Genomic DNA, 19,685 nt, shown 5'->3' with positions numbered 1-19,685 from the left:
GAATTCCTGTAGAATATCTGATAAATGAACCTTTATATACCTAAAATCAATTTATAACTCAAAATATAAAACTAATTTCAAATTTCATACAATCTCTGAGATGCCGAATAATGAAACCATAGATAAATGATTTAAATAGTGTAGAAGAGTTTACGCGGTGCTGCCAAGTTTTCAAAATAATATGGATTAAATATTGTAAATTTTATTTAAAACTAAAGTTTAAACTACTCCCAGAATGCCGGTAAAGTTTAAAACGAAGTTTGCTGGTAAACGCTATCTATAAAATGGAAAAAAATCTGTTTTACTGAGTATGACGTTTGAGGTCATTTTAATAGTCACTTTTTGCTATACATTTATTTTAAATAGTTGCTTTTGTTATTACAAATCTGATATTTATTTATGAGACAGAATAATATTTTTACTACACCAAGGAAACAATAGATGAATAAGATTTAAACAGTTAAAATGTGACAAAACTACGAAATAAACAAATTTGTAGCATGGCAACATAGCAAATTATTACCAACCTAAATGTTTATCAACATTCCTTACCCTGAAATATATTTTGATAAAGGTCGAAACGTCGAGTTTTTATCAGTTAAAAAATCAATATTCATTTAAAAGAGATATAAAATCAAGATAAATTATCAAGAGATATAGGAAGTAAGAAACTAATTATTTACTTCAATTTTCCAAAAATAATCTACCTAAAATAATCTAAGATTTGTCCCAAAGTTTTTTTTCGGGACAAAAACAAGGCACCTTTATTATCTTAAAACAAAATTTAAATTATGTATATTTTTTTAATTGAAAAAGTCGCAGTGACTGACGTAAAAACTATAAATTGTTTTGTCACATATCACGACGTTTACAACTTTAAGATAATATTTTTTATTAATCATTCGACCTTTTGGCAAAAATTTCGCCTAAAATATTTATTTATTCATGTTTGATTCACATTTATGATAGTATCCCCCTACCAAGGCATCTCAGTCGATTTTCGAGGAACCAATCATGAACAAGCCGATGGAAATCTTTACGAAAATTTTGACATTAGACAACCAGTAAACGCTTCGGTCAGTTCTTAGTTGTGAAGTGTCTCGGTTGGTTGTTTAAGGCGGGTTTCGGTACATTTTTATTCCATTACTAACTTTTTATTCAAATATACACTTTCTAAATTAAAACATATAATGTCAAAAGAGTTATTTACACATTTTCGATAATACAAACATAAGAATAGTGTTAAAATATTAGAAATTTAATAAAATATAAGTGAATAAGTGCAAGAAGAATAGCTAATGCCAAAATGATATTTGAAAAAATTTCGTGCTCGTTTGGATTGCTACTGATATTATGTATGATCAATAAGGTAAATTATAAATAAATTCCAATTTTATAAATTACACTAAAGTAGCCCTTATTATTTTTTATTTTATGGTAGTTAACGCCTTTCTAATTAATCGTTGAGGTAGGTTTTGCACCTTCCTATGAATTTATATCGTATTTAGATCTGATCGAATAATAAATTTTACAAAAACAATGATATATATAGTATTTGTTTATCAAATACCTTTGAAAACAAACACGTTTTGATATAATTTTGTTTTTGAAATAGAGTATATAATGATGGAAGATTTTATTATACAATATTAGGAATTGAACGATAATTCGAAATAATCTTGATATAAAATCACCTGCAATACACTCATGATACAACAAACAGTTAATGAGTCATAAACGTTGTTGTGTAGAAATCGTAATATAATTGATTTTTGCTATATATGAGTAAGAGAAATTGTTAAGAATTTAATAAAACATATACAAAGAAATATTTTTATTCGAATTGAACAATCCACGTTTTATAATATAAATCTTTTTCCATTAACCTGCTTTCGTAGGTATTACATTAGATATTTGATTAATAATTAAATTTGTCTAACCTAGATAAAAGACATTTGACATTTATGAAGTAGAAAGAATATTGTTTTGAAATTAGGTATTATAAAAATTATGTATGCATCTTCATTTTAAAAATGAAGCAAATTTTGTCGAAATTGTGAAAAAGCCTAAATTGAAGTAAATAAAAAATCACTTTTAAAAAAATTTTATAGTTAAAAAAGTTTCTGTTGTTTCCGCTACAGTTAATTTCGGGGTAATGTCTTAAGGAAAATAAATTTGGCAACCCTTCAATTTCTTTATTGTTGAAATATACACACCACTTCCAGACATCTATTTTTACTTATATATTCTGTGATTTCGAGGAAGTGAGTTCATGTACGTCATCAGAATATAAAACTCGGTAGAAGGAATTTGAAGCAAAACATTAGAAAGCTGATGTGCATTTACTTTATTCACAAGAATCTGTATTTTTTTTTCACATCCTCCACGTTTTCTTTACTTTACATCCATTGCTGTTTATTTTATTTTTAATATTCATAGTTTGCCTAAATTCTCGCTTGAAATTTTGTTTTGTTGCTTTTTGGGAAATTTTTAGTTTATTGTCTGTCAAATTTTCTACATACCTAGTTGAATGTTGCTTATTTTGTTTACTAGTTAACAATTTAATATGTTTACATAAGACTAGTCTGTTTTTACATAAAATCTAAATTTGAACATTGCCTGTGTCTGTTATTAATTTTACTACTAGTTTAAATTCGATTTGTGGGTCTCAATCCTTGAAATTTTCTAGCTATTAAGTAAGCAAACAAACCTATTTATATGAAATCACATAATATTATTACCTTTAATTACTTTTGAATTAAAATCAGATATAATTATGGAATTGTAACCATTATAATGTATTCAAAAACTTTGTACCTATATTTTACTGTATTCAAAGTGCAAATAATTCATCTCAAATATGTAAGGACTGAGGAAAAATTAATTTTGATGTTCACGATGTAGGTTAAGTTAGGTTAGGTAGGAACGTCTATTTTTATATTTCTTTTAAAACATTATTAAAAAAAACTAATTTTAAAACAGAAGAGACCTAATAACCGTTAATACAATCATCATTATTTATATTGCAATTTTTACAAAACAACACATCATGAAAATATTTCAATACCGAAAAGACATCAATCGGGGTCAATTCAACAATCTTATTGTAAACATAATGTGTTCTATTTTTTATAATTATTTTCTCTTATGCATCTCGAGGTTACAAACATTTACTTTCGATTTCAGAGCCAAATTGAATTAAAAAAAAAGTTCAACATTCTCATAATTTGAAAAAATAATTGTCAAAATTGTTGTAATACTCAACATAATAAAGTATTGTTTATGATCGGCCATTTTATATAATTGAAAAGTGAATCAAATATGGTTGAGTGCTGTTAAGGTAAAGGCCAAAAAACTAAGCAAAGAAGAAGGTTTTGTTACGTCAATTAGGAAATCTGAGAAAACTAATCTGCGTCAAACTAGCGATTTTCTTGTTTGTACGATTTTAATTCGCTTGTCTCGTGTCCCTCGTACATAACCTAACTTTGAATAGATATATAATTTGTGCTAGATTAAATCGAAGTTCAAAATATTCGATTCGTTATATAAAAATTATTTAGTGTAATTGCCCGCAGCTAGACACTTTCTCTTATTAATAATTTTTAATAGAAAATTGTTTTTTAAAGCTAATTTTAAAAGACCTAATTCTTCTCGTCATGTAAGTATATACAAAAACAAACTTATTATTTTCCATTATTCTCAAATTCAATGTCAAAAGATAATTTTTTAATGTTGACCATTCACTATAAAGAATTCTACTAATTACAAGGTTATGTTAACAATCTTACATTAACACCAAATACTTTGTGATTAAAACCGAATTGATTAAACATTAAAACATCTTAAAAATTTTTATAATTGAAAAAACTTGTTCTACAATGTGAAATATGTATATACCTACCTTAATAAAATCTATTAATGTGAATTATTTAATATTAGACCGCTTCAATAAAGATACTTGACCCTAGATTGGAATGTCATATCAGGCTATTGTCCATTGGCGTGTACGGAAAACTATTCTTCGATAGAGATATAAAGTTGAAAATATGAACACACATTTAGTTTAATTTATATTTGAGGCCAGTAAGAATCAATCACAGATCAACGTTAGGGTTCAAACAAATCAATTTTATTATTTTAATTATCGTATTTTCGATAACTTAACCTTAAAATGTTGATTTATAATCGCGCATATTCGAAAACAGAGCATGCGTGGTCTAAACTAAGAATTTTGGTTGCTTCATTTATTTCAATTTACTATAGTAAATGTTTGAAAAAATACTGAAGCCGCCACTGTCTCGGTATGAAATATAATTTAACAGTACCCACGGTTTCGTCGTCGTATATTAATCAATTAATAATTGTCTACATTGATTATGTGACTCTCAAATATATCGCAATCCCACACAAAAAAATTAAAATTACCTTTGTCTCTTATCATTAAACGAAAATTAATAATTTTTTATTGGAACTTGAACCGTTTTGTGAGTGATTAACTGAATATAATTGTAATTCATACGTACTTAATATCGTAATGATTCGTAGTATTGTATAAAGAAAACTGTGATTAAAACGTTTTTCATAATCCGTATAAGCCAAGTTCATTTACGTCTTAATTAAATTCTGACTATAACCTCAAATTAGTAGTAGACATTCATGTGTTTATTTTGTTTTACATATAAAAAAAGTGCAAAAAAAAGAAGACTTTGTTCAACCCACGGTTAGCAAGAAAGTGTTAATTAGTAACCTTGAATGTTTCAATAAATTGTTTTTGTGATTTTATCATATATTTTTTTGTTACTACTTATGATACATTGGACTTAATTCTACGCATTACGGACTCGAATCTACATAATATTAAAGAAAAAATTACTTTTCATCCTTAAATACCTGATAAAACAGACATTCGTTAATTTAACTCCATCTTATTTATGCCGCCGGTATAGTAGACATTTTCTACCCGAATAAGTCATTGAAATGAACTTCATTATTTTTAAAAGCATATTTAATAAATAAATAAATACGCTGATGTCTGTAACTTTTCTTCAAAACAAGGAATCAGCGACGCATCGATCATAGTTGTCAGATATGTAAACAAAATGATTTACACTTCGGGGTGAAAACACGGAAATGGCACCACTGTTTATATAATACCTACATTAATTTTACTGTAGAGAGGTATCGTAAAAGCTCATCAACGTCATTATTCAATAGCTGTTTAAATACCGACACGATTCATAGTTTTATAGAGTTTTAAATTACTTGACATAATAAATTCAAAATACAAGCGAACAGGAATACATGAAGTAAAAAATAAAAGTAAAGCTGACAGCATTGAACATTACAAACAGGGCCGCCAACCGCTACAAAAATAACTGTAAAGTCTGGATTCTTCAACTTTCCCATTATTTTCAATAATTTTAACATAGACATTTAAGTTTCATTTAACGAAAAAACTATTAACAATTTTTATTATTTACTTTACCATAAATAAAACTAATATTTACATTTTATTTAAAATATATACCAGATCCATCAAAAACTTTTAATTTCCTACTTATTCGAAATACGTTTCAAGTTAGACGGGGTACACTTGAGGAACCTTGGTATGTTCCGTGACATTCACGTGTTTTTAAAAAAGCTTTTCATTGGTCAGATGCGAAAGTTTGTTTGCGTGAAATTCATTTATGCTTACTTTGCATGCAAATCTCATATTTGTACACGTGCGTTGTATCACTGTATATAGGGTGACTCAAAATTGTTGCTACTATTACACATCAACGTATCGATAAATTATTAGTCAGAATTTCGTTCCAACAATAATGATAGTACTTATTATTTAAAAAAATAATTTTATCATACGATAAACATATATTTTATATATTATCAGTAATGTTTTTATTGATGAGCTTCATAATTTTCTCGTTAATTTGAATTCTACGTAACAATCACAACTTTGTAATGATAAATTGTTAAATTATTTCCTTGAACTATGGTCTATACAAAGCGATAATGTTGCACAAAAAATGTTACGTCATAGTTTATAATTATTAAAGAAAATTTATTCGCTTGGTTTCTAATAATAATTTAGTATATCAATTATTTATGATTAATTAAAATATATTAATTCAAATAGTTTTTATAACTTTAGAAACAGACAACATTAGAGCGAATACAGAAAATCCGACATGTCAAATGTCAAATTTTTTATCTTTATTTTTGTTTTTTAAAACATTTTTTCATAATATATTATTAGCTCTTTTTTGTTGGAGAAAGAGAAAGGTTATTCATGTAGGGGGAGGGTGGTAACTTTCCTTTCATACAAAAACTATTCCTCTACAAGGCTGAAGTTGTGGATAGTAGAGTGATGTTTACTGTAATAGAATGAAAGACAAACGAAAAAAAGAAGAAGAAACATGTCGGCGAAATCTTTCAAATGAGACGGACGGAAAATAGAACGAACGAATAGAGCTGTCATAAGGATTAAAACAATTATTATGCAAGCAAAATTTCAAATCAAAATATTAATGGGAAGTTAATGCAATATTGATTACAAAATTTCTACCATACAAACAGACAAAATGAATCATAAACACATCCAAAATAACAGGGTCATATTTATATTTAATTCACAAAACTTGTTTGTTCCAATGCTTTATTATTTGTTACGTTATATATAAATACATAGTTAGTATTCTTCACGCGATTTTTTTTTAATTATTAGCCAAGAAAACTTGAGCTGAGTTTTCGCATTAAGGACGATGTTAAACTTGCATTTATATTTAGTAGCGTAATTCGATCGATGCAGTTTATTATTGACATTGATTTGTTCCGAAATGAAAAAAAAAACACATTAAACTCGTAGTTTACAATGCACGCGCTGATTTCATTATACACAGGGTCGCATTAAGGATAATTTTGAATTATTTGAATTAAGATCGGTAAAATATCAAAAATATTCTACAAAATATTGCTAGAATTGAATGAATCAATAATAATATTAGACCAATTGGTTGAAAATACTTTGGTAATAAAACGGTAACTAAAGAAAAGCGATTTTTTAATAGAGTCTGTTATAAAAAATAAATATACGAGGGGCGATCCCTTTGCTTCGCCCCTGGTCTGGCCTTCCTTTTCCCTCAGACATGCGACCGTCCAAATTGACAGTATGAATCACTCTCAACAATTGTATTATTTGATTATTTATAAAAGTTAATTCAATCAATAAAGACCTTGTCTGATTATCGCATTCGTTCTAGGTACCTGCCGCCACAAGTAATGATTCCGGACGTCGAAAAGAAGTTGAAGGGCACTGTATTTGGTACGGACAATGTTACGAAGATCCCGACGACGGCATGATGAAAAATTGCTTCTATAACGGCACGGCAAAAGCTTTACAAGACGAATCAGCTATTGCTATATTGAAAAAACGATGTCCGGATTTGTCACCAGATGCAGTCTGTTGCGCGGTCGATCAGGTATCGTTAAAATACGAATTAGATACGATAACGTCCGGAAGCGGATATGATATGTATGTATATGTATTCATAAAGAATACAATAAAGTCTGGAGGTTCTTTTAATGAATAATAAAAGCTGTTGTTTACCAATTTGTACCGTTAAGGGTAATTTATATTCTTGAAATATGGATATAGACAAAAAAATATCGAATAAATTTACAGATTTAGTAGAAAATATTCAATGTAACTATTTATAATTGATTCGTTTTTATTAATACGTTCCTATTGTAATTTTTTTGGTACATATATAGAGGATATCGACCCAAAACCAAATTTAAAACATAACTAAGTCTAATATATTCACAAGTTTTTAATTCTAATACAATGTAACTTACACTACCGGTCAAAAGTTATTGCCCACCGTAGAATAACAACCTAATCTAACCATACAGTTTGCGTATTTAGTTGCACCCCTAGACTGCTTCTACTGAGGCGGATCAAGGGTGGCAGTATATCTTCTTATCCTATTTAGACTGTTTTTAAAACAAAATAACATGGAAAACAATTTTCCAATTTTACAAAGTCGTTTAGATACTAAATTCCGTCACTAGTTGTATTATGTACTCGGACTACTTCTTCGTTTACCTAACCAACACAACTCCTATATCAGGGCCATATCCAAAAACAAATCCTACGAATAGTCTAACGTATCTTTTCTATTCTTCAGCTCAAAAGTTTCGAAGCGAACATGGCACTACCTCAAACTCTACTCAGCAGGTGCCCGTCGTGTATGAACAATTTCCTGAAGACGGTTTGTCATATGACCTGTTCTCCACAGCAATCCAAATTTTTAGGCGTCAAACAAACCGAAAAAGATCCGAAAACAAACGAAACCTACATCACAGAAATAGATTATTACATGGAGAATTCGTTTATGGAAAGCACTTTCAATTCGTGTAAGCAAGTTAGCGTACCATCAACCGGAGGAAAGGTATTTGTATATCTGAACAAATTTCCCTCGAATCACTTGTAACTGCTTGTTCCAGGTTTTGGATCTGATGTGTGGAGATTGGGGTTCGGCTAAATGTTCTCCTCTAAGGTGGTTCACTTATTTGGGGGACAAAGATACACCCATGGTACCTTTCCAGATCAATTACATAAATTCGACTGGTAGAATCAACGGTTTCGATCCATTAAATCTTACCTCTGTTCCTTGTAATAAATCAGTGGATGTAAGTGCGTTTAGATCTATCTATTAAAATTGGAATAACTAAATTTATAATAATGATAATAATAGAAAGATTTTTTTTCGCTTATAGAATGTTATCGAAAAGAAATTTTCAATTGTTTTATCATTAACGAAACTAATGGTAAAATAACTAAATTTTTGTCATATTTTTATTATTTTCCCTGCTGAATTTTGAATCATATATCTATTATTGGAAATTATAAATAAAATGTGAAATTATTTTACATTTATTATTATTTTAATTTAATGCCATGACTAGCCACCCATCACGTACCGATTATATCTTTGCGGTCGTTTACTTTATATTTTCGTTCAATATTTTGGCAAAAGATCAACTATCGTGTCATAATAAAGATGAAGGAAATGAATTTCACAATAAATTTCTGTCAATACTGTTGATATTCAAAATAATATAAAAAAAATGTTAAACTCTTAGACTGTCTGACTTCCATCTTTGGTATTCGATTATTTTAATTTATGTATTATTCCAATAGATGCAGTTAAATCACTTGGACATTTACTGTTCTCGAAACACATTTGAAAATCAAAATTATTGTAATTAGAGACACCCAAATTATTGAAAAACAAATGAAAACACTCAAATACACCAACAAAGCCATAATAATGAAATTGATTTCAAATTTAGATTTGGATACCGTCCAATTTATCTGGAAGTGGCGTAGAAATCATGTCGAAAGTGCGGTTTTCTGGAAATGGAGAAATAAATAATTTCACGCGTTTCCTCTAATTAAAATTTAAATATTCCAGAACCGGTGTATGTACTAGAATCATTTAGATCCGCTGTGTTTAACGGTAGTTCAAATGAACCATTCAGAAACGAAAATGTCTACGAGTATTTTACTAGTATTAGTATACTGGGTGGGAACTAAAAAAGTTATTGTGTTGAGTCTACAGACATTCTATACAAAAAGCAGTCCAACAGTAGTTCAAATGAACCTAATTACCCATTCAGAAAAAATAAAACTGCAGAGAGAATATGATTAGTATTTAAATTTTTTATTTCACATCCAGTACATACTAATTATATTTTCTATATTTGTTTCTAAATGGGTTATTAGGTTCATTTGAACTACTAATGAACTGATTTTTGTATAGAATTACTGTAAATCCAACACTATTACTTTTTTTGATCCCACCCAGTATACGAATCCCAATTAAATTTTTTATACAGTTTTATTTGCTTCTGAATGGGTTTATTGCATTTCAAAATAATGAAAAATAAGTATTTCCGAGATATAGAGCGTTAAAGTGAACATACTTGAAATCAAAAGTAGAAAATGAAGACTGACTTTGAGGTTATATATCTTCGAAAATAATGGTGATCAAATTGTAAAATTTAGCTTGTTTATAGACAAATTCTGTCTAAATCGATAGTAATTCTATAAAAAATCTTATCACTAATGGTACCAGAAATATAAAACAAAGTATTGAGGCATGTCCGGAAAAACCATACTTACTTATAAAATGATATATATCTCAAAATAATGGCAATTTTTGGTCCATATTTGAAAAAAAAGTATTCAAAAAGTATGAATACATGAGGGGAAATAACAAAAATTTCTCAAAAATGAGTATTTCCGAGATATAGAGCGTCAAAGAAAATATACTTGTAACCAAAAGTCAAAAATGAAGACTAACTTTGAGGTTATTTATCTTCGAAAATATTGGCGACCAAATTGTGAAATTTTGCTTGTTTATAGACACATTCTTTCTTAATATGTGGAAATTCCGGAAAACATTTTATCACAAATGGTTCGGGAAATATAAACAAAAGTATAGAAGGTTGTCCAAAAACATCATATTTTAATTTATAAAATCATATATACCAAAATAATGGCAATTTTTGGTCCATATTTGAAAAAAAAGTATTCAAAAAATATGAATACATGAGGGGAAATAACAAAAATTTCTCAAAAATGAGTATTTCCGAGATATAGAGCGTCAAAGAAAATATACTTGTAACCAAAAGTCAAAAATGAAGACTAACTTTGAGGTTATTTATCTTCGAAAATATTGGCGACCAAATTGTGAAATTTTGCTTGTTTATAGACACATTCTTTCTTAATATGTGGAAATTCCGGAAAACATTTTATCACAAATGGTTCGGGAAATATAAACAAAAGTATAGAAGGTTGTCCAAAAACATCATATTTTAATTTATAAAATCATATATACCAAAATAATGGAAATTTGTTGTTTATGTTTTTAAAAAATCACTTCAAAAAGATTAATATATAAAGAAAAATAATTAAGAACTTGTTAGAACGAGGTGTTTTTGAGATATAGTGCGTTAAAATTAAGCTATCTCTATTGCAAGGTCAATGATGGGGGATAATTTCAAAGTTATGTATCTTTGAAAATATTCGCGATAAAATTGTAAAATTTTGCTCGTTCATAGACATATTCTTTCTAATTCGATGGAAATTCTGTAAAAAATCTCATCAGTAATGATTCGAGAAATATAAAACAGAGTATTGGGGCGTGCCTGGAAAAACCATACTTTCACTTATAAAATTATATATTTCAAAATGATAGAAATTTTTGGTTGATATTTGAAAAAAGTACTCAAAAAGTATCAATACATGAGGGAAAATAACAAAAATTTTCTACAAATAACTATTTCCGAGATACAGAGCGTTAAAATGAAATCAATTCAACAGTAGTTCAAATGAACCCGATAATCCATTCAGAAACAAACAAAACTGCATAGAGAATATAATAAGTATCAGTATATACAGGATGGGGATTAGAAAAGATACATTGTTGGGTTTATAGAAATTAGCTCAACAGTAGTTCCGATGAAATTATTCGGGAAAATTTTACCCCTGCCTTCAGTGTTCATTATAATTAACATGAAACAATTTACTTTCAAACTATCTATACAATTAAAATGTTTTGTTGTAATTTATCAGTTCGCAAATAATTTTGACATTGAAAAAAAATAATTAAAGTAAAAAAAATTGTAATGATAACAAAAAAAATGTGCAAATAAAGTGAGTAATCTATTTATGTATTAAAATTGCGTTTTTTTCGTGTTTGTAACTTTAAGACTAGATAAATTCAATGAAAATTCAACTAAATTGGTTACAAAAAGGTCTACGGTTGGTTTTAAGCACATATAATAAATTATTTTACTCTAGATCTCTATCAAACTGAATATGTGACACTCAAATGGTTTTTCCAGTGACTTACGATTGCAGGGGTATCATCTGAGTCGATTTTTTGCTCACGAGTTCATTTATTGAATAAATATTGTCCTTTCAGGGTATTTCTCCGGCTTGCAGCTGTGTCGATTGTGAAGAGAGTTGTCCTGCTCCACCTTATGTACCATCCCCAGTACAACCCTTCAAGATATTCGGTCTAGATGGTTACGCCGTTGTTATGACAGTTATTTTCGTTGTGGGATCCGCAATATTTTTGATAAGCGTTTTATTGTTTTCGGGGAGAAATAATATAGGTAAGTTCGGTGTTGGATTGATGGTACGCTACATATCATCACCACCATAACAATGTGTGTATAAATAAATTGGTTTGACTTGTAATTAACACTATTTTTGACTAATAAAGGAGGAGAGTCCCGAAATTTACTTGTATAGATGTGTAAAAGTCAAACTGGTTTATTTCGAACAATGTGCTTTTACGTTTCTTCGGTTTTGGTGAATACTATGCCAGCACAGTGTTTGCTTGAAATGTTTTTTCATTCGATTTATTTGAACAGGACGGAATACGTACACCTATGAACGGGAGCTTTTTGAAACGTCTGCAGAAATGAACGTAGCCGAAAGACAAGGTATTAAATATATGTGGCGTGTTTGTTGGTAATCATATCTGCTGTGTCCAGTAGATTAATTTGTTGTTATTATCTTTACTATTAACTCGTGTATTAACGACCACAGTATTTATTGATTTCGCTTTTAGATAAATACAATACAGAAAAGAAAAAATTAACTATTACTTCAAGAACTAATTGAAATTCAATATTTTTTCATCGAACTCTAATTAATTCCACAATATTGGTTTACTTTCCATGATTTTGCTTTTAATAACAATTTCTGGCGATTTGGAAACTTTTTTCTAAACCATTTTCATAGTAGGAAACTTCTTTCTTAACCCTCTTCAAAGTGGTAAACTTTTTTCGAATAAGGGACTATTTAGAAATGTTTTTTAAAACAACTTATTTCTCATAAATTATAATAAACTTTTCCACTGTATTCTCATTGTACAACACTTTTTCGATGTTTTATTAGAATCAAAAGCATTTGGTATCGAAACTGGAGGGAATAATTGTACATTAAGTCGAAATTTCAAAAGTAAACTTGGGAATATTTCAAAAAAATTGAAATAAAAATAAAAAACGATATTAAACAGATTGTTGCTGTGATAAGGGCTCAAATAATCTACTTCTTTTTGCTAAAAAATATCCAAATTTATCATATAAACATAATACCACAATTCTGAGCTGTTCCGTTGGATTTTTTTCCCTAATTCACTAAAATTTGTAGCTCCTCCAAATTTGAATACATACATACAAAATAATCATTGAAAAATGAAAATCTAGTGATAATGGAAGACTTTTATTATTAAAAGTATTTTCCAAATAATTTCTAAACTCACATTTATTATCAGCAGGATCATCTTACTGTAACCGTAGAATCATCTGATACAATTTTGATTTTGAATCAAAATTTTATCCATTTGGGATTTTCATTTGCATTTTCATTCATTTTCATATCTTGTATATACGAAAAAGCAATTAACTATCTCTGATTGTTTATTTTAAAAACTTTTCCACTGGATTCTTAATTTGCTTTTTGTGCTCTCAACTTTATCGTTATTTTATTAGCACCAAAATTATTTAGTATCAAAACTTGAGTTAAGAATTGTACATTAAGTCGAATAGAAAAGAAAAAGCCTCTAAAAATATATTTCTTTTTGCGAAAAAATATCCAAATTTATCATACAAAGATAATACCATAATTCTGAGCTGTTCCGTTGGATTTTTTTCCTTAATTCACTAAAATTTGTATCTCCTCCAAATTTGAATACATAAATAAAAAATGATCATTGAAAAATGAAAATTTAGTGATAATGAAAGACTTTTATTATTAAAAGTATTTTCCAAATAATTTCTAACCTCACATTTATTATGAGCGGGATCATTTGTAACTCCTCCAAATATTTGTCTATGAATAAAGAAAAAAATCATTGGGAAATGGAAATCTATGGATAAGGAACCCGACTCGATCAGAAACAAATGAAAATGCTCAGAGAATATAATAAGTATACCGGGTGGGATCTAAAAAAGTTATAGTGCTGGGTTTGTGGTAATTTTATACAGGGAAATTAAGTCTAGAAAGTTGGTAACACTTCACAATGCTGACAAATCAACATCAAAATAGTTGTCATTGTTTGTTTGCATTTATTGTCATTCATTTCGATAAATGGTTATGGTTTTTCTTATAATTTATAAAAAACAATAATTTTAATCACTAAAGTGTTATTTTTCCACTATTTATTCCATCTGTGAGCATTGAAATGCATAAAAAATAATGAGATTGGGAACCGTTCAATCGGTTTTAATAATACACTGAGAAAAATATTTTTCCAAAGTCTGAAAGTTTCGACACTTTCGTTTCCATATAATAGTTGGATTAATAAATTACATAAAAGGTTATATTGTGTAACAGTTTTCCCCTTCCCGTCTTCACGCTTACTGTATATGTACCAGGCAAGTCATTTTGAAGTGTTGACACGAGAAATTATTTTTTTTTTATTTTAAATTTCTTTATAAATGAAAAGAAAATCATCACTTACTGTTTCTGAGATATAAATTACATGGTGTAACAATTTTATGGGAAGAATATTTCAATTTTTAGCATACTAATATTTATTTTGGTAATAATTGGAATAATATGGTGTTTAGAAAAAAATAAACTTTATTAAAACAATAAATTTTGTAAGGAAACTTTGTAATCTTATATTTTGGCTGTAGAAAATCGAAAAATCATCCGTAAAAACGACAAAAATTCATTGAAATTGGATGATTTCTACATTTTCTACAGTCAAATACGAGGTGACGTCAATAGTATGAAGCGTAAACTTCATTGCATGGTACATATGTTTTTTTTTGCTTCTACAGTGTGCATTAGTATAACTCCACTAATATTTACTGCCCTATCATTAAATACAAAACACTGTTTGACATATTTATAACGTTTACCCATAAAACTCCCCATTAAAAATACTACATCACTCGATAAGTCGTGTGGCTGAGACACAGATGGCGTCGCCAGAAATTCGACTCAAATGAAGAAGCAATTGCTGGAACTGAAGCGTTTCAATGATTGTATTGCTGTTGAAGGAGATTAAATTGATGTTTTGGCAAAAGTTGGGTCAGTCACAGGACTTATCGAATGCTGTGTTTCATACATACACTTACAAATACCTGTCCATTCGTCCTGTATTCACTGATTTAATGACAGCACTAAGTTTATAAGTGTATGTATGATTTAATGATAGCATGTATTATTTTTCTTGTAAATAACTGGTGGAATATTTGGGTTATGGTTGGTTGCAGTGGGTTTGGTAAGAGGACAATTATCTGAAGATATGAGGGCGGAAGTAGCACGTAGGTTGGCGGTGCCTGAACATCATTCCTCCCAAGTTGCATTAGGAGACGCGGAGGATAGTCCATTACAATCATCGAAACGATCCAGTAGGTTTACGAATACTGTTCGTATAAAGGTGTAGACAACTTAATTGAAAACTTATTTTCATCGTACAATAAAATGTTTGCAACAATATCAAATTTATCTTCATTTGGAATCACTATTACACTATATGGTCCTTCGAGCCGGGTATGAACCGACGTTTTATGGAACGTCCGAAGGACCAGACAGTGTAATTGTGTTTTAACGTTATACACCAAAATATTTAGAGAGTTTTCACAATATTCAGTTGTCTACATATTCACATATAAATTTAGCACGTTATAAAGAAATTTTTTTTATGTATTTACTAATTAATCCGTTGGTGGTTGAAGTATAACTAAAGGTGTTGTTGTTCCCTTTGAAAACTACTTAAAAGGTTGGATTTAAATCTAACCTTTCATTTCCTAAACGATTCCTAGTTGTTAGTTTGCCCTATTTGGTTTGTTTTAAGTCACTATAAAATTATTTGAGACATATTTTGAGGTCAAAATGGATAATCAAGATTTTAATAATATTTTTGGTTAAATTTATCAACTTTAAAATTACTTTTTAATATTGTTTTTATTTCAGTTTCTTTTAGCTACCATCTTATCCTATCCTAACCTAACCTAACTTAATCCTAACCTAACCCAACTTAATCCTAACCTAACTTAATTCTAACCTAACCCAACTTAATCCTAACCTAACCTATATTGAAGTAATCTTCTGTGTGGTATAATTATTATCCTCATAGGTACTTTTTATTATCATTTAGGGATATAGGGATTTAATTTGAAAATTTTGAGGTTATCTCTACCTAAAAAACTTCTCAGCTTCTAAACTATCTTAAAATTTTGTTTTTACAGTCCAATTATTCGTTTGTTTATAATTTAAACATCTGAAAATTACGGTTTTGTTTCGAAAATGTTTTGGAAAACCCTCTATAGAAAGAAAATTACAAATTTCCAAGCCTTATATTGAATTAATTCAGAGTTAAAGCTCTAGAGTTTTTTTTAAAAGATTGAGACCAATTTCTAATTCTAACCTAACCTAGCTTAATCCTAACCTAACCTAACTTAATTCTAACCTAACCTAGCTTAATCCTAACCTAACCTAACTTAATCCTAACCTAACCTAACTTAATTCTAACCTAACCTATATTGAAGTAATCTTCTGTGTGGTATAATTATTATCCTCATAGGTACTTTTTATTATCATTTAGGGATATAGGGATTTAATTTGAAAATTTTGAGGTTATCTCTACCTAAAAAACTTCTCAGCTTCTAAACTATCTTAAAATTTTGTTTTTACAGTCCAATTATTCGTTTGTTTATAATTTAAACATCTGAAAATTACGGTTTTGTTTCGAAAATGTTTTGGAAAACCCTCTATAGAAAGAAAATTACAAATTTCCAAGCCTTATATTGAATTAATTCAGAGTTAAAGCTCTAGAGTTTTTTTTAAAAGATTGAGACCAATTTCTAATTCTAACCTAACCTAGCTTAATCCTAACCTAACCTAACTTAATTCTAACCTAACCTAGCTTAATCCTAACCTAACCTAACTTAATCCTAACCTAACCTAACTTAATTCTAACCTAACCTATATTGAAGTAATCTTCTGTGTGGTATAATTATTATCCTCATAGGTACTTTTTATTATCATTTAGGGATATAGGGATTTAATTTGAAAATTTTGAGGTTATCTCTACCTAAAAAACTTCTCAGCTTCTAAACTATCTTAAAATTTTGTTTTTACAGTCCAATTATTCGTTTGTTTATAATTTAAACATCTGAAAATTACGGTTTTGTTTCGAAAATGTTTTGGAAAACCCTCTATAGAAAGAAAATTACAAATTTACAAGCCTTATATTGAATTAATTCAGAGTTAAAGCTCTAGAGTTTTTTTTAAAAGATTGAGACCAATTTCTAATCCTAACCTAACCTAACTTAATTCTAACCTAACCTAGCTTAATCCTAACCTAACCTAACTTAATCCTAACCTAACCTAACTTAATTCTAACCTAACCTAACTTAATCCTAACCTAACCTAACTTAATTCTAACCTAACCTATATTGAAGTAATCTTCTGTGTGGTATAATTATTATCCTCATAGGTACTTTTTATTATCATTTAGGGATATAGGGATTTAATTTGAAAATTTTGAGGTTATCTCTACCTAAAAAACTTCTCAGCTTCTAAACTATCTTAAAATTTTGTTTTTACAGTCCAATTATTCGTTTGTTTATAATTTAAACATCTGAAAATTACGGTTTTGTTTCGAAAATGTTTTGGAAAACCCTCTATAGAAAGAAAATTACAAATTTCCAAGCCTTATATTGAATTAATTCAGAGTTAAAGCTCTAGAGTTTTTTTTAAAAGATTGAGACCAATTTCTAATCCTAACCTAACCTAACTTAATTCTAACCTAACCTAGCTTAATCCTAACCTAACCTAACTTAATCCTAACCTAACCTAACTTAATTCTAACCTAACCTAACTTAATCCTAACCTAACCTAACTTAATTCTAACCTAACCTATATTGAAGTAATCTTCTGTGTGGTATAATTATTATCCTCATAGGTACTTTTTATTATCATTTAGGGATATAGGGATTTAATTTGAAAATTTTGAGGTTATCTCTACCTAAAAAACTTCTCAGCTTCTAAACTATCTTAAAATTTTGTTTTTACAGTCCAATTATTCGTTTGTTTATAATTTAAACATCTGAAAATTACGGTTTTGTTTCGAAAATGTTTTGGAAAACCCTCTATAGAAAGAAAATTACAAATTTCCAAGCCTTATATTGAATTAATTCAGAGTTGAAGCTCTAGAGTTTTCTTTAAAAGATTGAGACCAATTTCTAATTCTAACCTAACCTAGCTTAATCCTAACCTAATTCTAACCTAACCTAACTTAATTATAACCTAACCTAACTTAATCCTAACCTAACCTAACAAATTACAAATTTCTAAGTCTTATATTGAATTAATTCAGAGTTGAAGCTAATTTTCTCGTGTTTTCGCTATTTTCTCTTTTTTAATTGTGTCGAATGCACTTCTGAAAACTATAAAAGTTGTTCGTTTATTGTACGAGGATGATCCCATAAGTATCTGGCCCAACAAAGAAGTTACCATTGATTGCCGGCTTCGTTTTTGGAAAATCTTTCACCACCGAGCATTTTTTCAAATCTAGAAGCAGAAAATAATCTGGAGGAGTTATATTTGGCGAATAGGGTACCAATTCAAAAATTTTGGCAATAGCAATAACTTGGTACATGGTACACTATGTGTAGTGCTGCCAACATTCGGTGGTGGTTCTGGTTTTGGAAAATTTCAATCAACGCAATTTTCACTATTATTTCCAGTAAAATTTTATTACGCTGTATTTTCTTTTCATTTTTTCCACTACATTAGTGAAAAGTCTAGTTTTTCACAATATCTAATTGTTTTCCGTATATGTTTAGGTATGACATCTGAACAAGCCCACGAAATGGAAACTCATTCCATAAACAAATCACCGGAAGATTATGAAAAAGTTTCATCGTTCATCGAAAAATTAGGCGCCAACACCGACACTTTCCTACAATTTATTTTTGAAAAATGGGGCACTTTTTGTGCTGAAAGACCGTGGTTGGTCCTTTTCCTTGGAGCTTGCTTGGTTATCGGACTAGGTCACGGAATAAAATATCTAAAAGTAAGTCTTACCAACTAAACAAGTAGATGATTTCTATGGTTTCTTTTTTTAGATCACCACAGATCCCGTACAAGTTTGGGCTTCCCCCACGTCTCGCAGCCGTATCGAAAGGGAATTCTTCGATAGCCATTTCGAACCGTTCTATCGAACGGAACAAGTCATAATCAGAGCTGTGAATTTAACGAACGTCTACCACAACACCTCCGACGGGATATTAGTGTTTGGTCCGGCTTTCAACGACTTTTTCCTAAAATCCGTTCTAGATTTGCAAGAACAAATACAGTCCCTTGGACTCGGAACATCTCACAGTTTTGATAAAATATGCTTCGCGCCTTTGAGGAAAGAAAACCAGAAAAGTACAGACGTTTCTGAATGTGTCGTACAAAGTATTTGGGGATATTACCAAAATAGTCTCGAAATTTTCGAAGAGGAAGGCACGGATCCGCTAGGATTCAAGACAAATTATTTAGATAGATTTGTTAAGTGCGTGGGGTGAGTCGGTTTCACCATTTTCTAATTCATTTTATACACAAACGCTAAATACACTTAACTATTCACTAATTTATTTGA

General features: G+C 29.1%; 1 protein-coding gene across 8 annotated transcripts in view; it reads left to right on the top strand.

The window, feature by feature from the left end:
• The first annotated feature begins 991 nt into the window (after nt 1–991).
• LOC130450029 (NPC intracellular cholesterol transporter 1-like) overlaps nt 992–19,685 on the top strand; it is a 39,449-nt gene continuing 20,755 nt past the window's right edge. For 2 of the 8 annotated variants that reach the window (XM_056788186.1, XM_056788189.1), the window contains exons 1-8: nt 1,050–1,369; nt 7,260–7,478; nt 8,187–8,450; nt 8,506–8,691; nt 11,994–12,186; nt 15,307–15,444; nt 18,886–19,115; nt 19,168–19,607. In XM_056788186.1, coding sequence (XP_056644164.1) covers nt 1,307–1,369; nt 7,260–7,478; nt 8,187–8,450; nt 8,506–8,691; nt 11,994–12,186; nt 15,307–15,444; nt 18,886–19,115; nt 19,168–19,607 — 1,733 coding nt within the window. In that variant the 5' untranslated portion in view covers nt 1,050–1,306. Of the gene's footprint in view, nt 1,370–7,259; nt 7,479–8,186; nt 8,451–8,505; nt 8,692–11,993; nt 12,187–12,447; nt 12,520–15,306; nt 15,445–18,885; nt 19,116–19,167; nt 19,608–19,685 lie in introns of all 8 variants that reach the window. The other 6 variants (XM_056788188.1, XM_056788192.1, XM_056788187.1 and 3 more) reach the window with 5 other exon arrangements.

The sequence above is a fragment of the Diorhabda sublineata genome, chromosome 11 (assembly GCF_026230105.1).
Source record: "Diorhabda sublineata isolate icDioSubl1.1 chromosome 11, icDioSubl1.1, whole genome shotgun sequence".
In the NCBI taxonomy this organism is placed as follows: domain Eukaryota; kingdom Metazoa; phylum Arthropoda; class Insecta; order Coleoptera; family Chrysomelidae; genus Diorhabda; species Diorhabda sublineata.
This window is presented reverse-complemented; position numbering and strand designations above follow the sequence as displayed.